Genomic DNA, 20349 nt, shown 5'->3' with positions numbered 1-20349 from the left:
GTTTGAAATTCAAACGTAAATATTTTTTCATACGTGATTCATCCGCAACAGACCAATTAACAGAAGCACTGGACGCAACGAGCACTTCAGCAGAACCTCACAACATGAGCGGTGTAAGGACTACGCTACGAGCTGATAGTGTGTGTTACGTATCTTAGGATAGCGTCCGTTGCACTTGTGCCGAGAATGGCGTTGCTCGGTGCAACAGGAAGCATTGTTCTTAACAAGTCACCGTATGATTGTGATCGGCCCCAACTCCATAACTGTTAATCTAAAATAGGAGACGGACACTTTTTGCTTGCATTTTATTCAATCCTCAATAACGTATTTCCGAATGATTTTTTTTTTGTTACTTATCTACAATCCATGCGTGTTACACCGCATGCAGTTATATATTAGTCGGTCTGCTTCGAAATGCGTAAGTGAATGGAATGTATTTATTTTACAAACGATCCCTATCTGACGATGAGCCAGACCAGTGTGAAATTTACTATTAAGGAGCTTTAAAAAAGCGGGAAAAAGGCGTTTACTAATATTTCGTTTAGATTACGTATGAGACTGAACTGGTGAGTATGGTTGCATTACATACTACGTGCTAATAGCCGTACTTAATTCTTGGACTGTTTTGGTGTCTAACCTTAGACATCTCGATGTGTTCCAGCAGAGTTTGAGGACTGAACTCAGGCGTCACGACGAACTTCATGCCGGTGTCGATACTCCAAAGAGTGAACAGCGTTCCACTGATCCAGAAGAACCCCGTTGTGAACAAAACGATGTCGTCTCCTCCAAAAATAGCATCGCTTCGCCTGAAATCACAAATGACGACTGCTCAGCTGAACTACTCCAAGTTCTTCGAAACGCTGAAGTGTAAAAATTTCATTTATTCTATTTGTAAAAACTAGCACTTATCAGAAATATAATAAAAAAGTTAATACGTTATACTGACAACTACCTTTTATCTACAGTCTCAATGCCAAAAATAGTACTAAATAAAATTCACCTGAAACACTATCGGTTTCGAAAGATCAGTCCACAATATTCAAACATCTGTTAAAGGCATATCGTAATACATATAAGTCTAACAATAAAGTACAATATAATAATTAAGATTAAAGGTAATACTATATCTGTAATACATTTTTCATCAAATTATATCTCGACAGTGAGTAATGATAACGACACGGGATGGGTCGCCAACCTCCGATTATGTGGGCCATTGCAACAGCAAGATCATTATGCCCAGCTCAACATGCCCTATGTCATTGCGTTAGAGGTCAATGATTATATCCGTTTTGTCTGGTCTTGAACCACTTCCCTTTCACCTAAACTAGCCTCATCCCTTGCGCCCTACAGACACTTAATATAGGATACATCATTACATTCTGTTACATTATCCTGTTTTGTGAAATACAATGTGCGTCGGAAGAAGTCTGTAATTATGTAAATGGTCTAAATCTTGAATTGGACCAAAAGTTTAAATATTTGAGTACACAAGCGGGTGGAGAGACATGTTACGAGGCTCCACAAACCACAAACAAATGAAGCAGAATTTTTTGCTGCATGCAGTCTGCTTTATAGTAGTGTTATGGTACCATGCAAAACATATTGCTTGAAATCAGGTATTCCAGAGATCAATTTTGTTACAAATAAGAGTATAAAAAGTAAACTGATAGCTTTAACTGGTTACAAATGATTTTCATTAACTCTGCACGACACATTTCAACATAGTACGAAACTGATTCGCAAATTATGTATTCAGTTTTGACGGCACTGTACTACTTGTAAATTAAACAGGAAAACTTGTGCTGGACTGGGACTAGAAGTCGCATTTCCAAATTATCGCAAGCAGTCACCTTTACAGTTTCGGCTATCTGTGCATACTCCCTGCACCAATCCAAACGTCCATATGCCACACTGTTCCGGAAACGTGCGTGGCTAGCCAAGTGACGCAGTCTGCTTCAGTAGTGTGGCGTATGGACATCCTGTTTATGTTCCTGCCATGATAGTGCTAAGATGGTATTTTGTGGATAACACTCACCTCCGTCTCCATGCAACTTACTTCCTTCGACAAACCCTGACATTTTCACAACGACAACCGACACTAAGATTCTGTTTTACGTCCAAGTAGTAGCAACCGAAAGGTGAAGGATTTTTATGTGATGATGCTCGCATCAGTCATCATTAGCTAGTAGGTATTCACCTCCTTGTCATGAGCAATAAGGTCTACGCTAAGCTGGTGGATGAAGCAGCTTGTGAAAAGATCCTCAGTAAGATGAACGACGTTCAGTTCAGACATTCGAACGGACCAGTTGGCCCCACGAAACTGGGACATGCAGGTGTTGGCCAGAGGATGATACATCTGTTCGAGATATCGAAATAGACGACAGAGGGACAGAGAAACAATTAAAATCGCTCAAAAGAGGAAAGGCCGCTGGACCTGATGGGATACCAGTTCGATTTTACACAGAGTACGCGAAGGAACTTGCCCCCCTTCTTGCAGCGGTGTACCGTAGGTCTCTAGAAGAGCGTAGCGTCCCAAAGGATTGGAAAAGGGCACAGGTCATCCCCGTTTTCAAGAAGGGACGTCGAACAGATGTGCAGAACTATAGACCCATATCTCTAACGTCGATCAGTTGTAGAATTTTGGAACACGTATTACGTTCGAGTATAATGACTTTTCTGGAGACTAGAAGTCTACTCTGTAGGAATCAGCATGGGTTTCGAAAAAGACGGACGTGTGAAACCCACATCGCACTATTCGTCCACGAGACTCAGAGGGCCATAGACACGGGTTCACAGGTAGATGCCGTGTTTCTTGACTTCCGCAAGGCGTTCGATACAGTACCCCACAGTCGTTTAATGAACAAAGTAAGAGCATATGGACTATCAGACCAATTGTGTGATTGGATTGAAGAGTTCCTAGATAACTGAACGCAGCATGTCATTCTCAATGGAGAGAAATCTTCCGAAATAAGAGTGATTTCAGGTGTGCTGCAGGGGAGTGTCGCAGGACCGTTGCTATTCACAATATACATAAATGAGCTTGTGGATGACATCGGAAGTTCACTGAGGCTTTTTGCGGATGATGCTGTGGTATATCGAGAGGTTGTAACAATGGAAAATTGTACTGAAATGCAGGAGGATCTGCAGCGAATTGACGCATGGTGCAGGGAATGGCAATTGAATCTCAATGTAGACAATGTGTAATGTGCTGCCTCTCACATAGAAAGATAGATCCCTTATCATTTAGCTACGAAATAGCAGGTCAACAACTGGAAGCAATTAATTCCATAAATTATCTGGGTGTACGCACTAGGAGTGATTTAAAATGGAATGATCATATAAAGTTGATCGTTGGTAAAGCAGATGCCAGACTGAGATTCATTGGAAGAATCTTAAGGAAATGCAATCCGAAAACAAAGGAAGTAGGTTACAGTCCGCTTGTTCGCCCACTGCTTGAAAACTGGTCAGCAGTGTGGGATCCGTACCAGATAGGGTTGATAGAAGAGATAGAGAAGGTCCAACGGAGAGCAGCGCGCTTCGTTACAGGATCATTTAGTAATCGCGAAAGCGTTACGGAGATGATAGATAAACTCCAGTGGAAGACTTTGCAGGAGAGACGCTCAATAGCTCCGTACGGGCTTTTGTTAAAGTTTCGAGAACATACATTCACCGAGGAGTCAAGCAGTATATTGCTCCCTCCTACGTATATCTCGCGAAGAGACCATGAGAATAAAATCAGAGAGATTAGAGCCCACACAGAAGCATACCGACAATCCTTCTTTCCACGAACAATACGAGACTGGAATAGAAGGGAGAACCGATAGAGGTACTCAGGGTACCCTCCGCCACACACCGTCAGGTGGTTTGCGGAGTATGGATTTAGATTTAGATGTAGAACTGCTGTTGAGGCGCTAGAACAGATGGTGAGCACAGATCTGAGACCCTACGACACTCTGATAACTGGTACACCGTAAAAATGAATGGGCGGCGCCAGGTGTGCATAGACCTTAGAAGCCTTACTGAACATGTCCTATACTATTCGCATATAGGCAAATTCCATGCCATCACAATTTATGACAGTAAGTTGAAGATGTGTTCGGGTTGTGAGCAAAAGGGACATTTCAGATCAACTTGTACTCAACGTACATCACGCAGTTGATGCTGAGGAGAGGAGAAGATGTCGCTCACTCCAATGGTGTTTCCATTAACATACAATTGCGGGGGGGGGGGGGGGGGATTCCTCAATCTGTAGCGTGTGATCACTGACTGTTGACAGAAGTGACGTCTTCAGTCTAACCTTGGCGGCCTGTGACACAATGGCAGGGCACTGCAGATGGACAGTAAGCACTATCCGAATACACCCAGCACTAGTCTTGCAATACAAATGGGAAACAGCTCCAAAAGAGAGGTTGGTCACCACAGACTTGGTGATAAGTACTGAAGCTGTTGTCCCCAATCTCTACCCCTAGTCACTGTTTGCCATTCATGCTCATGTCCTAAAGCGATGGACACCATAGTGGTGGAAGAGAGATCAAATGGCTCCGTGTGATACTTGCTGGACAATGTTTGCAGAGGATGTCTACCCTGATTATGGTGACCACCCACAGCATGAAGATAAGGTTATTGGTTCCTCAGTTGGGTTTTTATCGGCAGTGGACTCACAGGAGATCTCTCACAGCACCATGCTTCTAGACAATGGACCACTGACGGATTTAGTCCTTGCGCCCATCACAGATGTGCTGAAACCTTCATCCACCCTGTTAATCCTGATAGATGCCTGATTGTGTGGCCTTATGATTTCGAGCACATTAGGTTTCTTGCTCTAGCTAAAATAGTTGCAGCTGCATCACTTCATTATAGTCAAATGGTATTGGAGAGAACTCATTGACGATGATGCGATCTTCTTCAGGTCCCCTACAACGTTCACCCCTCCCAATGGTGCCAATGATATTGCCTCCCCACGCCACGGTACTGGATTCCCTATACACCTGCTCACGAAGCAAGCCGCAGATGTTTCGTGGCCCGTTTCAGTGGCGAATCTTGACATGACATGCATCGACCAATTCCCAGCTTGTTATCGATACGAGGTTTACCAGGATCCATGCATGGAAAAAGGCAGAGGTAAGGCCATTCTCATGAAGAAACACATTATGATCAATGGTGTGATCTACCTCCCATAAGCAGGAGGACTTAAGCGTCAGGATCTGAATATATACACCCTCACTGTTACGGACAAAAGGAGAGGCCATTCAAGGTTTTATGCAGAGGAGGCCGCGCCCGTATTAGAGGGGAACTACGATCATATCATACCAGGAGGCGAATCAATCGTGTTCTTTAAGTGCAGGGTCAAATTCCGCATTCTAGCAAGTGCTGGGAAAACAAAGGCTAGTGCAGAACCTACACCTCATCGATACCTGGCGAAATATTCACAGTATCAGACAGGGAATTCCTGCATTACCAAACATTCAACAAGTCACCTTAACCGGATCTAGGTCTCCCAGGTAGCTATGGCAGAAATTCTGAGGTATGGCCGATAGTCTTTACAGATAATGATGCCTACCTGTTCGCTGTCTTCCCATAAGTCACAGGATGTGGCAGAGCAGGAGACTGTGAAACATGAATGTCACGCTCCTTGAAGATCTGGAGTGTTGGTAGAAGATAGTAGAGAAATTGATAAATGTGAGAGGTGGCATAGGAGTTTTCCTTCCACGACCTGGCGGTGTCCTGATTTCTAAAAACCCACTTTGTAGTTCGCGATGAATCTCTATGATCGACACAGTACTGGTAACGGCACATTATGCAGCGTCAGTTTATGTCACACTGGGCGATATCCCCCCAACCACTGTCACCAGGACGTCATTTTCAGGTTCGGCTATTGCAAGGGAAGATCACTACACTTACACGACGCCGTATTGAGGGCACATTTGTGCAAGTGCATAGCTAGGACGGAATTGGGAGTGAACCGCTGGCCATCCATCACGATTCATGAACACTGCAGATCTCACAGAATGTTGACAGCCCAAAAGGATATCGCCAACGCCTGCTTGGATCATTACCAGCAGTTCTACACCACAGAAGACCACGATACTGGACACTGATGAAGTCCTCCGCTCGCTGCCTCAGCCCCTCAATGAACATGTGGAGGCGATCATCACGGACCTCATATCAGAGGAGGATGTCTCTGATTCCCTCCGAAAAGAGGCGACAAACAAATTGCCAACCACAGATGCACCATGTTATGATGGCCCAGTGGGTTACAATATAGCAAGATCCCTACAGTGCAGATGCCACCTGCCTCTGTAGACACTATCCTTATATCAGTTCCTCTTCCAGAAAGGAAATTGCTGACTACTTGCCTCCTACGCTGCTCAACAGCAAATTCAAGATTTTTACGAGGATTTTGGCTGCCTGGATTTTGAGTACCCCACCCCAATACATGGACCACACGTGTCTTGGTTATAACACCAACATACAGATGGCACTCATTGTTTACCACAAAGTCATCGCACTGGCAGAGGCTTATCCCGTGCACAGCTGCTTGCTGTTGGTGGACTTCATCAAGCTTTTGATGGCGTATGTCACTAATATCTTGAGAATCTGATGTGGTGGTTGGCCTTTTCTCAGTCTTTCAGTGACACTGTGATACGTCTTCTGAATGATGTAACTTCACAGATTACGATCAATGGACTTCCAGCAGACACAATCATCGTTACTCTCTCTGTGAAGCAAGATTTCTCCCTGTCAGTACTTTTCTATGAGTAAACAGTGCAATGGAGTATCACTGACCAATCCTTACAAATAACTTCAGTAAAATGGAAATGACATCTTGTCTACCAGAGAAGTAGAATCCATCATGAAATCTTTAAAATCTAAGTATTCCAGTGGATATGACCAAAGAGTGCTTATGTGAGTAGAGTTCTATCTTAAGTTACTCGTGTAATCAATCTCTTATCAATGGAACATTTAGAGAATGGCTAAAATATGCTGGAGTTAATCCTCTTTACAAGAAATGGAATAAAGAGTTACCATCAGACTACCGACCAGTTTCACTTCCGCCGGCTTTTTCAAAGATATCTGAAAAGGTTGTGTTCATGTGTCTCCTTAAACATCTGACTGTAGACAATATATTGTCCAAATCACAGTTCGGGTTTCTTAAGGGGTCTGATATAGAGAAAGCTACATATACAATGAGAACGTGCTTAATTCACCAGATAAAAAATTGGAGGCTATTAGCATATCTCAGTTTCCAAACCTATAGGTCAATACATAGTATCAGTACTAGGAATAAGAACAATCTACATAAGGACCTTGGTGCAAAAAGGTTCCAATATTTAGGAACACACGTTTTCAGTAATTCGCCAGCAGCCATTAAAAACTTTGTTTCAGGCAAATCACAGTTTAAACAGAGTTTTAAAGACGTTTTTAATGGGCAACTCCTTCTACTCTATAGACGAATATCTTAACAGGAACTGTTAGATTTCAGTTTTGACAGCACTTGGTCACATCAGTCAAGATTAGGTATTTTGTCTATGATAAATTTATTTAAAGTGGATAACTACGTATATTAAATCTGTAAGTGTTAACAGTTCCAGTTTACTGTAATGTATTCACCTATTTTGACAATCTCATTACAAATGATCAGTGCAGTAATAATAATATACAAATGTTTCATGGTTTTTGTATTACAATTTGCGACTTGTTCCACACTCACGAGAATCATCTCATTTTTGGGTTTATGGGACGAGGACGGAATCTAATACTCTGTTCCATATTTAAGGCAGGCACTCCAAAACGTCTCCAGTGCAATGTACGTTATACAACTGAACATCATGTGCAGTGTGGGTCTACCATGGTGGTGGGGATGATCATGACATTGATGTTGGCCGTCATTCGGCGAAGGACCCCAACTTCAGTGACTCCAATTCCCTTCTCTTCCCTGATATAACGTTTATCCACATAATAAGATGAACGGAGTCACCTGGATCAAGTCTTTGAGAATACCGTATCTTTGCTGGGAATATGACAAGTACTTTCCCAAGTTTTAGACCTTACTATTGGAACGGTTCAATGGTGCTCGACGTCACCTGCTTTACCGCCAGTACTTTGCTGTGTCCTCTTGGACCCTCTGACACAGTTGGTTTGTGCACGATATGTGTCAGTTTTACTTACAGGAACAAGTGACATAACCATACTGACACTGTCTTTGTGAAGACACCACTGCGAAAATGGCGGGTCAGAAGGATCAGTTGGCGTCTTGTCGCTAGTAGCCGTGACTAAAGTTGGTTTCGCTCTTAGGTCGGTCTTTACGTCGTACTTGTGCCTTCATTTTGTTTTCGTTGTTTAGATACTTTCTTTGACACTATAATTGCACAGTTCTACGAATAAGGATTCTTTGTTTAATCTGTCTTCCTGTTCCACAAAAAATAAAACAAAATAACAGATATAAAACGAGGTTAAGGGAACCCCTCTCTGTAAGCAAGAAATCTAGGCTCGAGTTGTGGTCCAACCCAAATTCTGATGTGTCGCAAATAAATAGTAAAGCTAGCGTCACAAATGGATCCGAGATTTCCGAATCAGTATCTTAATATTTAATACAACTTTGGATAATCAGTTGTGTCTGATCCTACAGATATGCATGCACGTGTAAAGGACATTGTATGATAGCAGACATTTCAACATTTGAAATTCCATCTTGAAGTTGTACTATTCTACATCAGCATCTGTTTTGTTGAACAGCTCAGTGAATTACTGTGAATTAGGACACGACATGCGGTTATTTATTGGTGTATGCATCAAGATAAACAAAAATCCAACTTAAAGACTTTCACTCTTTCATAAAATTTCGGAAATAGTTTACATAAATTGCGAAAAATTGCGTCACAGGGGCAAACAATATTGGTATGTATGGGACAGAAGCTAAGAATAATTTTAAAACTTCTTTAAAATAGTTCTGGTCAGAAAGCAATGTGATGTCGATTTATTATGTTCAGTTCAACGATCAACAGATATTATGAAAAATGATATAAAGTATTAGCGATAGATAACGGTTTAAAATTAGCGACATTTTATGAAATTAAAATAAAAGTAACTGCATTCGCCAGACGCAATTTTGTCAAAAAAAATATTTGTGCTACATAAACTGACTGATGAGGATAAAATAAATTCGATAGTATTTCATATTTTAATAACACGTAATATGAGATTCATCTTTAGCGCAAATCACAGACGCAGGAACGAGACGTGATGCTGCCTGTTGATCAGTAAAGTCATTCAGGAGAACCTGGTTCTAAATTTCTGCCTAAGACAGGTTTAGGTTTTCTTTTGTCTCCCTAAATCAGGCGAGGCCAATGCCAGGAAGGGTTCTTTAGAGAGCCCACCTCTCATCATTTTCCTCATCTCTCCTTATAACGCGCTTATGTCGCATATCTAGGCTTTCGCCGGCGATGGGTCGTTTCACTTTAATTTCCTTTACTATTTAAGAGTAACGCAGGCAGCCATCACTGCATCAGAGACTCTTTACATAGCTGTTGTCTCAAATTTCAGTGGATATCCAAATATATTCGCCACACAACCATTTGACCAGTCTGGGGACAAATATTCACTAGCACTCCGTCGTCAGACCACGAGTGGTCTACCGGGACCATCCGACCGCCGTGTCATCCTCAGTTGAGGATGCTGATAGGAGGGGCGTGGGGTCAGCACACCGCTCTCCCGGTGGTTATGATGGTATTCTTGACCGAAGCCGCTACTATTCGGTCGAGTAGCTTCTCAATTGGCATCACGAGGCTGAGTGCACCCCGAAAAGTGACAACAGTGCATGGCGGCCTGGATGGTCACCCATCCAAGTGCCGGCCACGCCCGACAGCGCTTAACTTCGGTGATCTCACGGGAACCGGTGTAGCCACTGCGGCAAGGCCGTTGCCCAAAATATTCACTAACATATTGCAATTTTATTGACGTTGTAAAGTATGTGTTGCGGCACAGTTAAATTAGGGTATTTTGCTTGTGTATTCTGTTTTCTTTGGTTTATGATCCAAAGTGGCAAAGTCTTCCAATTCACAATTACGATCTTATAATTAGGACAGTAGAGTAAGTTAAAAATTTATCTTTAAATAATGTTTGATACCTCGATTAATTCACCTAGCTTATTCAGAGTACTGTTTGATAAGCTTGTTAAAATTGTTGACAACTATTAAAACGCTAAATTCATTCGCCTTACGCGAGTAAGCACATCGTTACGGCCAAGGTGCGGCGAGATATCCGGATGGTCTTGGGGTGCCCCGTGGTACCAGAGCTGAGAAGAGCGACGGCGGGGGCCGTATTGTCCGCCTTCAGCCCCTGGGCGCTCCCCATCAGCAGCTGCTGAGCGTCAGCTACCGACTCAGCAGACCCCAGCACCTGCAGCGGGCAGTCGGTCGGTTTGGCATCTGATGCGGACTTCTCGAACTGTGGCTGGCACAGCACCGCTACGGGCTTCAGCTCGTGTAGAACTCGGTGCAGGCTCTCTGCAGTGGAAACAATCGCCACAATTTTATTTCAAAACGCTCCATACTCATTTAAGGATCTACCAGATAAAGGCCAAAAGCGCCATTACTAACAATAATGAGCATCTTAGAGAACAAAATTGAGGTATTCCAATAAGGAATAGGTGCTTACGAGAGAGTTACAGATATTCACTCCGGGATAGAAACAAAGTTGTATGAGCTAAACATAGTTGAAATTTGGCGCATTAAAAGAGACTGAAGCATTGAGTCTTGCCCCTTTTCTCTGTGACAGTATCACTTAATGCCATTTCAATAAATCGACAATAATCGAGCAATACAAAATAAGTGGAAATTGTTAATACTTGAAACTGTTGCCAGTTCATGTACCAATTATTACTTCTTGTTGTTGTTCTCGTGGTCTTAAGTCCTGAGACTGGTTTGATGCAGCTCTCCTAGCTATCCTGTGCAAGCTTCTTCATCTCCCAGTACCTACTGCAACCTACATCCTTCTGAATCTGCTTAATGTATTCATCTCTTGGTCTCCCTCTACGATTTTTACCCTCCACGCTGCCCTCCAATACTAAATTGGTGATCCCTTGATGCCTCAGAACATGTCCTACCAACTGATCCCTTCTTCTAGTCAAGTTGTGCCACAAACTTCTCTTCTCCCCAATCCTATTCAGTACCTCCTCATTTGTTATATGATCTACCTATATAATCTTCAGCTTTGTTCTGTAGCACCACATTTCGAAAGCTTCTATTCTCTTCTTGTCCTAACTAGTTATCGTCCATGTTTCACTTCCATACATGGCTACACTCCATACAAACACTTTCAGAAACGACTTCCTGGCACTTAAATCTATACTCGATGTTAACAAATTTCTCTTCTTCAGAAACACTTTCCTTGTCATTGCCCATCTACATTTTATATCCTCTCTACTTCAACTATTATCAGTTATTTTGCTCTCCAAATAGCAAAACTCCTTTACTACTTCTCACCTACAAAATTCACGATATGGTGAAAAAAAACAAGAACTGATAGTGAAGCACTAAAACATCTTATCCCCTAAGTAAAACATTTATTTATTTTTTTATTTACAATATGATAATTTTAAACTACAGCAGTCTTATATGTAAACGTAAATGCGTAATTAGCATGACACAAAATAAAATAGACTACAGCACTATATAAAAAACAACAGTAGTTCCTACAGCACGTCTGAGCCGCCATCACAGTTCCACATCCAAGGACTGCAGCCAGTCCAACGCACAGAGAGTCGTATTGATAAAATCTCCCAAAGAATGGAACTTTAAGAAAGCTAAATGGACGCAGTGTATCACAGAAGTGGATAATAGTCTGAGCAGCTTACCTCAAAAGCCAGAGAAAACGTTGAAATATTACTCTTTGTTTGACAATAAAACATTCAAAGAAATTTGTGATAATGAAGGCTAGTAGCACCTTTTGACATGTCGATAAGCATTCATCTACATCTACATCTACATGGATACTCTGCAAATCACATTTAAGTGCATGGCAGTGGGTTCATCGAACCACCTTCACAATTCTCTGTTATTCCAATCTTGTGTAGCGCGCGGAAAGAATGAACACAAATATCTTTCCGTACGAGCTCTGACTTCCCTTATTTTATCGTGGTGATCGTTCCGTCCTATGTAGTTCGGTGTCAACAAACTATTTTCGCATTTGGAGGAGAAAGTTGGTGATGGAATTTCGTGAGAAGATTCAGTCGTAACGAAAAACTCCTTTCTTTTAATGATTTCCAGCCCAAATCCCGTATCATTTCTGTGACACTCTCTCCCATATTTCGCGATAATACAAAACGTGCTGCCTATCTTTGAACTTTTTCGATGTACTCTGTCAGTCCTATCTGGTAAGGATCCCACACCGCGCAGTAGTATTCTAAAAGAGGACGGACAAGCGTAGTGTAGGCAGTCTCCTTAGTAGGAGAGTCAAATAAACTCCTTGTCAGGAAGATGGCAGTTATAATTCCTACTTCCCTGGGTATTTACAAAGAGTCTTCCTACAGTTCTTGTAAGCCACTAGTCTAAAGAAATTGGTTTCAGTGAACCTGAACAGTCTCCTCAGAGGCGTATTATCGATCCAGGTTACCTCTGTCAATGTTGCAAAACCTATAACGGTGCAAAACTGTCTGTCTTGCGGCAAGTGATGAGAATGAATGTACCTAAGCGTACCTTCTTCATCCTAATGGAATGACACCTTAGACAGGTCGAGGCTGTGACGAAACTAACAAGTGGTGTCATGTCATAGCGACTTAAGTAGCTTGGTAGCTTGATAGCGGCACCCGCAGAGGCGGGAGGACGCGCAGCAGAGCAGAAGCAGCAGCACTTGTGTGATAAACTGTAAATTAATTTAGTCTTTGTGTTTTGTTCACGAGCTTCTGCAAAGTAGTGAACTGTCCGTGTCTATTTTACTGTGTAGACTAGTGGTTAAAAAATTAATCGTAGTTTTTGTTTTTGCGTAAGTCTTGTGAATATCCTTGTGTAGGGCGGCTTCCTAATGTAAATTTTCCGTGTACAGAAATTTATTTCTTTTTAATAGCTTGCGGTCTCACAGTTCAGTGAGAAATCTGCACAACAACTTTTAGAGTTTATTTATTTTCCTTTGTATATTTTCAAACTCAGTAGCACCATTTGAGACCTTATATCTGTTTTACACACAGTACGATATGGCTAGGGACTGTGCTTGTTGTGAGTGGACACAAGGAAAGGGGGATCCTGTTCGTAAACAGCTGGAAGATGCGTTGGCTACCGTCGACAAGCTTCTAAATGGCTCTGAGCACTATGGGACTTAACAGCTATGGTCATCAGTCCCCTAGAACTTAGAACTACTTAAACCTAACTAACCTAAGGACAGCACACAACACCCAGTCATCACGAGCAAAGACAAAATCCTTGACCCCGCCGGAAATCGAACCCGGGAACCCGGTCGCGGGAAGCGAGAACGCTACCGCACGACCACGAGCTGCGGACACAAGCTTCTAGCTAATGCTCGAAGTTGCGGTGACGTCGGGGCGCCAGTGAAGAGACCTGAAGACACCTTTGGTGTCACTGGAATCCCCTGGTGGCCCGGATATCACTGCGACTTCCGAACATCTGGCCGGTCCGTCCTCACTCCAGAGTGGGTGGCAGACAGTGGTGGGTTCGCGTGTCACTGGTCAGAAGGCGAAAGAGGGAGCACGCCGTGCGGCTGTTTCCTGCGTCTTAGCAACTAGGTGCTCCCCAGTGCTGATGATAACTCTGAGCCCTCAAGGGACCCCTCTCCTGTTGGGCCAGCGGTCGATTTTCCTGCCCAGTCCTGACAAGCACAGATGGTTGGTATCCTAGTCATTGGGAGCTCTAATGTTAGGCAGGTGATGGAGCCCCTAAGGGAGATAGCAGGTAAGACGAGTGTGCATTCCAGTTTCCCCGTACCTCTCATCTGTGATGTGGAGGAGCCCCTGCCGGTGGCTATCGAGCGCACTGGGTGCAACCGGCTGCATGTAGTGGCACATGTCGCCACGAATAACGCCTGCCACTGGGGCTCTGAGGCCGTCCTCGGCTCCTTTCGGCGGCTAGCTGATTCGGTGAAGGCAACCAGCAATGCACGCGGGATGCAGGCTAAGCTGTCTATTTGTAGCATCGTACCCAAGGTTGTTCGCAGTAATCTGGTTTGGAGCAGAATGGAAGGTCTAAACCAGAGGCTCAGACGGCTCTGCGACGGTATCGGATGCGAATTTCTCGACCTCCGCTATCAGCTGCAGAGTTTCAGGGTTCCCCTTAATAGGTCAAGCGTGCACTAGACGTAGGAAGCAGTGTGGTATGCTCATGGGGCTTTTTTAGGTCACAGGGCCCCTCCCTTAGCAGCAAAGACGATTTACCTGTTAAATCAGCCACAGCGACCCCACAGAATTTTTGCTCCTCGCAGATCAGAGATAGAAAAGATTAATATGATTTTAGTAAAATGGTTCAAATGGCTCTGAGCACTATGGGACTTAACTGCTGTGGTCATCAGTCCCCTAGAACTTAGAACTACTTAAACCTAACTAACCTAAGGACATCACACACATCCATGCCCGAGGCAGGATTCGAACCTGCGACCATATCGGTCGCGCGGTTCCCGACTGTAGCGCCTACAACCGCTCGGCCACTTCGGCCGGCGATTTTAGTAAACTGCAGCAGCATCCAAGAAAGGTCCCAAAATTAGTATCGCTTATCGAAGGCTATAATGCACGGATAGTATTCGGAACAGAAAGTTGGTTGAAGCCAGAAGTCAATGACAACGAAATCCTAAGCTCAGACTGGAATGTTTATCGTAAGGATAGGTCAGTTGCCAAGGGTGGCGGCGTGTTTATTGTAGTAAAAAGTTCGGTAAATCTAGCGGGATTATCACGGATTCCGAATGTGAATTAATATGTTTGAAACTGAGTATCAAAGAACGGTCAGAAATGGTGATCAGATGCGTTTATAGACCACTTGGGTCAGGATCTGTAGTTGTAGACCATTTCAGAGCTTGCAGAATATCATTAGTAATTTTCCTGATAATGCCGTTGTAATAGGGGGTGACTTCAACTTGCCAGGTATAGATTGGGAGTGTTATGCCATCAAAACTGGTGCCAGAGACAGGAAATCGTGTGGCATTGTTCTGGATGTCTTGTCCGAAAATTACCTTGAGCAGATAGTTAGAGAACAAACTCATGAGGGTAATGTCTTAGATCTCCTGGCAACAAACAGACCTGAACTTATCGAATCACTTAACGTAGAGGAAGGTATCAGTGATCGTAAGGGTGTGACAGCATCTATGACAATGGGTCCTACAAGAAATGTCAAGAAAAGAAGGAAAATATATTTTCTCAGCAAGGGTGACAGGATACAAATTTCAGAATATATCAGCAGTCAGCAACAAATATTCGGTGATGAGGACCAAGATGTGGAGAACAAATAGAAAAAATTTAAAAGCATCGTTCAATATGACCTAGACAGGTATGTTTCGAGTCAGGTTTTAAGGAATGGGACAGATCCACCATGGTTTAATAGCCGCGTTAGAATAGCGTTACCTAAACAAAGAGCATGCCGTCTCAGATTCAAGAGAAGTAGAAACCTAGCTGACAAACAAAAGCTGAACGAAGCGAAAATGAGCGTAAGGACAGCAATGAGAGAAGCGTTCAATGATCTCGAAAGTAAGACGTTGTCAAACGACCTGAGTAAAAACCCTGAGATATTTTGCTCGTTTGTAAAATCAGTAAGTGGGTCAAAATCTTCTATTCATTCTCTCAGTGACCACACCGGCACCGAAACGGAAGATAACAGAGAGAAGGCCGAAATGCTGGATTCGGTCTTCCGAAGTTGTTTCACAGCGGAAGATGATAACACTGTCCCTCCTGCAAAGTCGCAGCTATTTGCGCGGCTGAACAGTTTTGTAGTAAGTTTTATTCCGTTAGGTCAAGCTGTATTGGAGACTGGCAATGAAGCGTTCAGCCCCCGCCGTTGTGTAGTCGGCTGCTGGCGTCATAATGCCATCGGTCGCGGTGTGCGGCCCCTGAGAACTGCTTGTGTGGAGCGTTCTAACATCACTTATTCATCTCACCAAAGAAACTAAATAACTGTGATAAATGTGATCTGTTGGTTTTCAAATTTGGTATAGGCAATTTTATAATTTATAAGAATAGTGTGTCAAATTTTCAAGTGGATAACTTTAATAGTTTTGGAAATATAAAAACCCTATCAAAAAGGTACTTAACCGACACTTAGTAAAGTAAATTCAGATAGGAATCATGACAGTTTAAAGTTTCTTTGTCATTTGAAAATACTCACAGCACTCTCAGTACACACAAGTTATTTTTAAAGAATTTTAATTCTAAACTTTTAATAATTTTGCTCTCGTAAGAAAAATAATAGTTTAAAAGTTGATATTTATATTTTGTGTTAGGGTAGGAGCAGATGAGAGTGAATGTGAGTGTGTATGTGGGGACATACGTCCAATTTCCATTTTATATTGTATTACACCATCCGTAACTAGCAAGTATTACATAATGTCCTGAAAACGGTGAATCCCCCCAACTGGTGCGTTTGCTTTCGTAATAAGGCAGCCAGAAAGATAGTAAGAGGATATTTTGTTCTAAGGTATATTTCAAGCATACTTTTATTTTAATTTTCCTCTCGTTTGGTTTTGTGGAACATTTTGTGAATTTTTGCAATATGAAATGACCTAGATGCATCTACGAATGCTGATAGGAGTAAAGCTGTTTACGAGCGAAATTGATCATGAAAGGTTAATCTCATTGGATGATCGTTTTGATCAACTAATGAGAGGAAGAGTCTTCCCCACGTAATTGAATGAGTTATATGCACTGTGAGCGACGGAATTTAGACTCACTGTCGGACGTGAAGGTCATGTTAAATGTGTCCGACAAAATTATCTGTAAGATGAAGAAATGACGGTTAAATCGCGCTCGGTTTAAATCACCGTGTTAGCAGATGCGAAACGGGCATTACGGTGAAGCTTTGAGAGATTTTAGAATGTTGGTTGCAGAATAAACCGCATGTAAAACTATCGGCTTTTGTGTATATTCTGCGTGGCGTGCTCCGTAATCATGTACAGAACATTTTGGCGAGCATCTTCTTTCGAAGAATCCACTGAAAAGGACCGAATGTGAAGTCGTTTTGTAACAGTGTATTGCCTGTGTGAATCTCGTAATATTTCGGGTTGGACTTAGCACATTTCTGGCTGTCTTACATGTGATATAAGCTGCACGAACTAGTAGTAGATGTACTACCAACGTAAATATGGTCTTCGTGACACCATAAATGAAAAGGACCGTAATAAAACATCAGTATCTACAAACAAACATTTTCAATGAAGGGAGGAAGCACCCACTTTGCCCGTTATTAATAGAGATTTAATGGTTTATCTTGTTACATGAGTTATGTGGACTTTGTAATCATAAGTATGGAAGGTGGTTTTCTTCAACGCTGCTTTTCTCATCGTCTACATAGTACCTACGAATGCAGAGCATCGGGTGGTGACTTGACGCTATAGTGAGGTAGGTGAACATCAATAATTAAATCGCAACGCAGAGCACCAACCCCGCCCCCTCGCACTCCTTTCAATTGTCGCGCGAACTTCGAAATGGCAGATATTGAGATGGCCGATAGTGGAATCGAAAAGCAGCTACAATTTATTAATAGTGGAAAGACTTCAGGACCAAATGAGATACATATAAGATTCTATAAAGATATGCGAAAAAACTTGCTTCCCTTCTAGCAGCAATTTATCGTAGATCGCTTGAGAAACGAAATGTACCTAACGACTGGAAAAAAGTTCAGGTCATTCCCGTTTATAAGAATGGCCGAAAGACAGATCCACACAGTTATATACCTATATCATTGACGTCAATCTATTTTAGAACTATGGAACATGTTTTATGCTCAAGAATTGCGGTGTTCTTGGAAAACGAACAGCTTCTCTGTAAAAATCAACAAGCATTCCGCAAATAGAGATCCTGCGAAACTCAGCTCGCTCTGTTCCTCCACGAGATCCACAGCGCAGTGGACAACGGCGCTAAGGCTGCTGCAGTCTTTCTTGATTTCAGGAAGACATTTGACACCGTCCCGCACTGCCGTTAGATGAAACACATACGGGCTTACGGAGTTTGGGAGCAGACCCGCGATTGGATTCAAGACTTTCTTGCAGATATATCTCAACACGTCGCTATTAACGGAATTAAATCGACAGATGTAAAGATAATATCCGGAGTACCACAGGTAAATGTGATAGGACCGTTGCTGTTCACAATATACTATATATAAATGACCGAGTAGAAATAGGCGGATGAGCTTTCAGGCTATTCGCAGATGATGCAATTGTTTATACCAAAGTAGCAACGCCAGAAGATAGTAAGAATTTACAGAACGACCTTCAGAGAATTGATGAATGGTGCATAATCTGGCAGTTCACCCTGAACGCAAATAAATGTAACATATTGTGTATACGTAGGAAAAGAAATCCACTACTGTACAGCTACACTATTGATGACAAATAGCTGGAGACGTCGTCTGCCGTAAAGTATCTGGGCGGAACTATCCAGAGCGACCTCAAGTGGAATGACCATACAAAACAGATATTGGGAAAAGCAGACTCACGACTTAAATTCATCGGAAGAATCTTAAGGAAATATAACTCACCATAGAAAGAAGTGGCTCATAAGGCTCTTGTTCGCCCGATTCTTGAGTATTGTTCATCTATCTGGGATCCCTATCAAGTAGGACTGATAGAGGAGATAGAGAAGATCCAACGAAGAGCGGCACGTTTCGTTACGGGATCGCTTAGCTGGCGGGAGAGCGTTACGAAGATGCTAAACAAACTCCACTGGCAGACGTTACAAGAGAGACATTATACATCACGGAGAGATTTACTATTGAAATTTCGGGACAGCACTTTTCAGGAGGAGTCAGACTACATATTACTTCCCTCCACATACATCTCGCGTATTGGCCACGAGGAGGAAATTCGAGAAATTAGAGCCAATACAGAGGCTTACCGACAATCATTCTTTCCACGCAGTAGTCGCGAGTGGAATAGGGTTGTAGCGATCAGATAGTGGTACCAAAGGTACCCTCCGCCGCACACCATTAGGTGGCTTGCGGAGTATAATGGATATGTAGATGTAAGTACCATACCCGTCAGAACTCATGATGGATTTGTCTGTAAACATATATTCGCTGTAGGATTATAGTTAAAATATAATTACACTTTAATTACCAGTTCATGAATAGCTTTACAAGTAAACGTTAGCGTACATGCTTACATTAACTTCGGGTCACGACAATGTGTAATACACCGTAACTGCCAGACCGAGATTCGTTCTGTTGCCTCGAACATCATAACGTAATGGCAGATCAGAACTCAGTAAAGTGTAGAGTTTTATCCAACTGCAAGACTCAAATTGTCGAATACACAACGATATGACCGTGTTTAATGGATGCTCACTGGGTATAATTCGATCTATTGTCTGTTATTGAATAATTCAAGCTGAAAATGTTGTGATAAGGCCTTTTGAATTGAAATTGGCGGAAAGAATGTAGAGTCACAGTGGAAACCCATATAATCAGTCGTTGTTCGATCTCTTGCTGTACGTAGTACACCTGCAAACCTGTAGATCTATCTGATATTATCCCGAGAAGTTTCTAACTTGTCTTAATGTCTTTAACATTCCGTTAAAATTCTTATAGCGTATTCTAAGGAATCACATGAAAAGAAGGACGTAAAAATTAAGCAAAACAGTAAATTCACCGAAAAAATATTACTCATCCACACTTACGCCATAAAGTCATGGCAACGGAAGGGGTGTGCAAGTCTCAGTCCATTTCATGGTATCAGCGCAAGAAGTCAGGTCGATGTGCGGATATTATGATATGACAGAATGGAACTACCTTGTTTGGAAGTGCCCATGAACAAATCGTGAATCAGGTTGCCTGATTTGTTGGTTTATCACCGCTGACTGTCCAGCACGTCAAATATGAATGGTGTATCATACGCTATCACGTGACATTGTGGACGTAAAATGATCCTATTCGACAGCGACTGGACGAGTGCACGTCTTTCGTTGATAATCGATTCCAACCCCTAGAGGATTTGATAAGGTTAGTGAATGTAGTTCGATGTAACCAGTTTCTGAGCGAATATTGCGAAGAGAACTGTGTGAAATGGACATTTGGAGTGGGATATCTCACAAACCACGGCATCATATAAAAAAGCGCAACTTCACTGTGCGAAACAACACAAAAACTGGACGGTCGAGGACTGGAGGCGCGTATTTTTGACTCACACGTCGCAATTTTGCCTCTT

The 20349-nt window shown here is 42.5% G+C and overlaps 1 protein-coding gene and 1 pseudogene across 1 annotated transcript in view; both read right to left on the bottom strand.

The window, feature by feature from the left end:
- Positions 1 to 20349, bottom strand: part of LOC126168440 (uncharacterized) — a 116903-nt gene that overhangs the window by 56995 nt on the left and 39559 nt on the right. The window contains exons 3-4 of the mRNA XM_049920560.1: positions 10223 to 10508; positions 638 to 806 (exon numbers count right to left, since the gene is read on the bottom strand). Of these exons, the coding sequence (XP_049776517.1) occupies positions 638 to 806; positions 10223 to 10508 (455 nt within the window). The remainder of the gene's footprint in view (positions 1 to 637; positions 807 to 10222; positions 10509 to 20349) is intronic.
- On the bottom strand, positions 9809 to 9926 carry LOC126099748 (5S ribosomal RNA; annotated as a pseudogene).

Source organism: Schistocerca cancellata, chromosome 1, assembly GCF_023864275.1.
Source record: "Schistocerca cancellata isolate TAMUIC-IGC-003103 chromosome 1, iqSchCanc2.1, whole genome shotgun sequence".
NCBI classification, from domain to species: Eukaryota; Metazoa; Arthropoda; class Insecta; order Orthoptera; family Acrididae; genus Schistocerca; species Schistocerca cancellata.
Note: the sequence above shows the minus strand (reverse complement) of the source record. Positions and strands in the feature narration are given on the sequence as shown.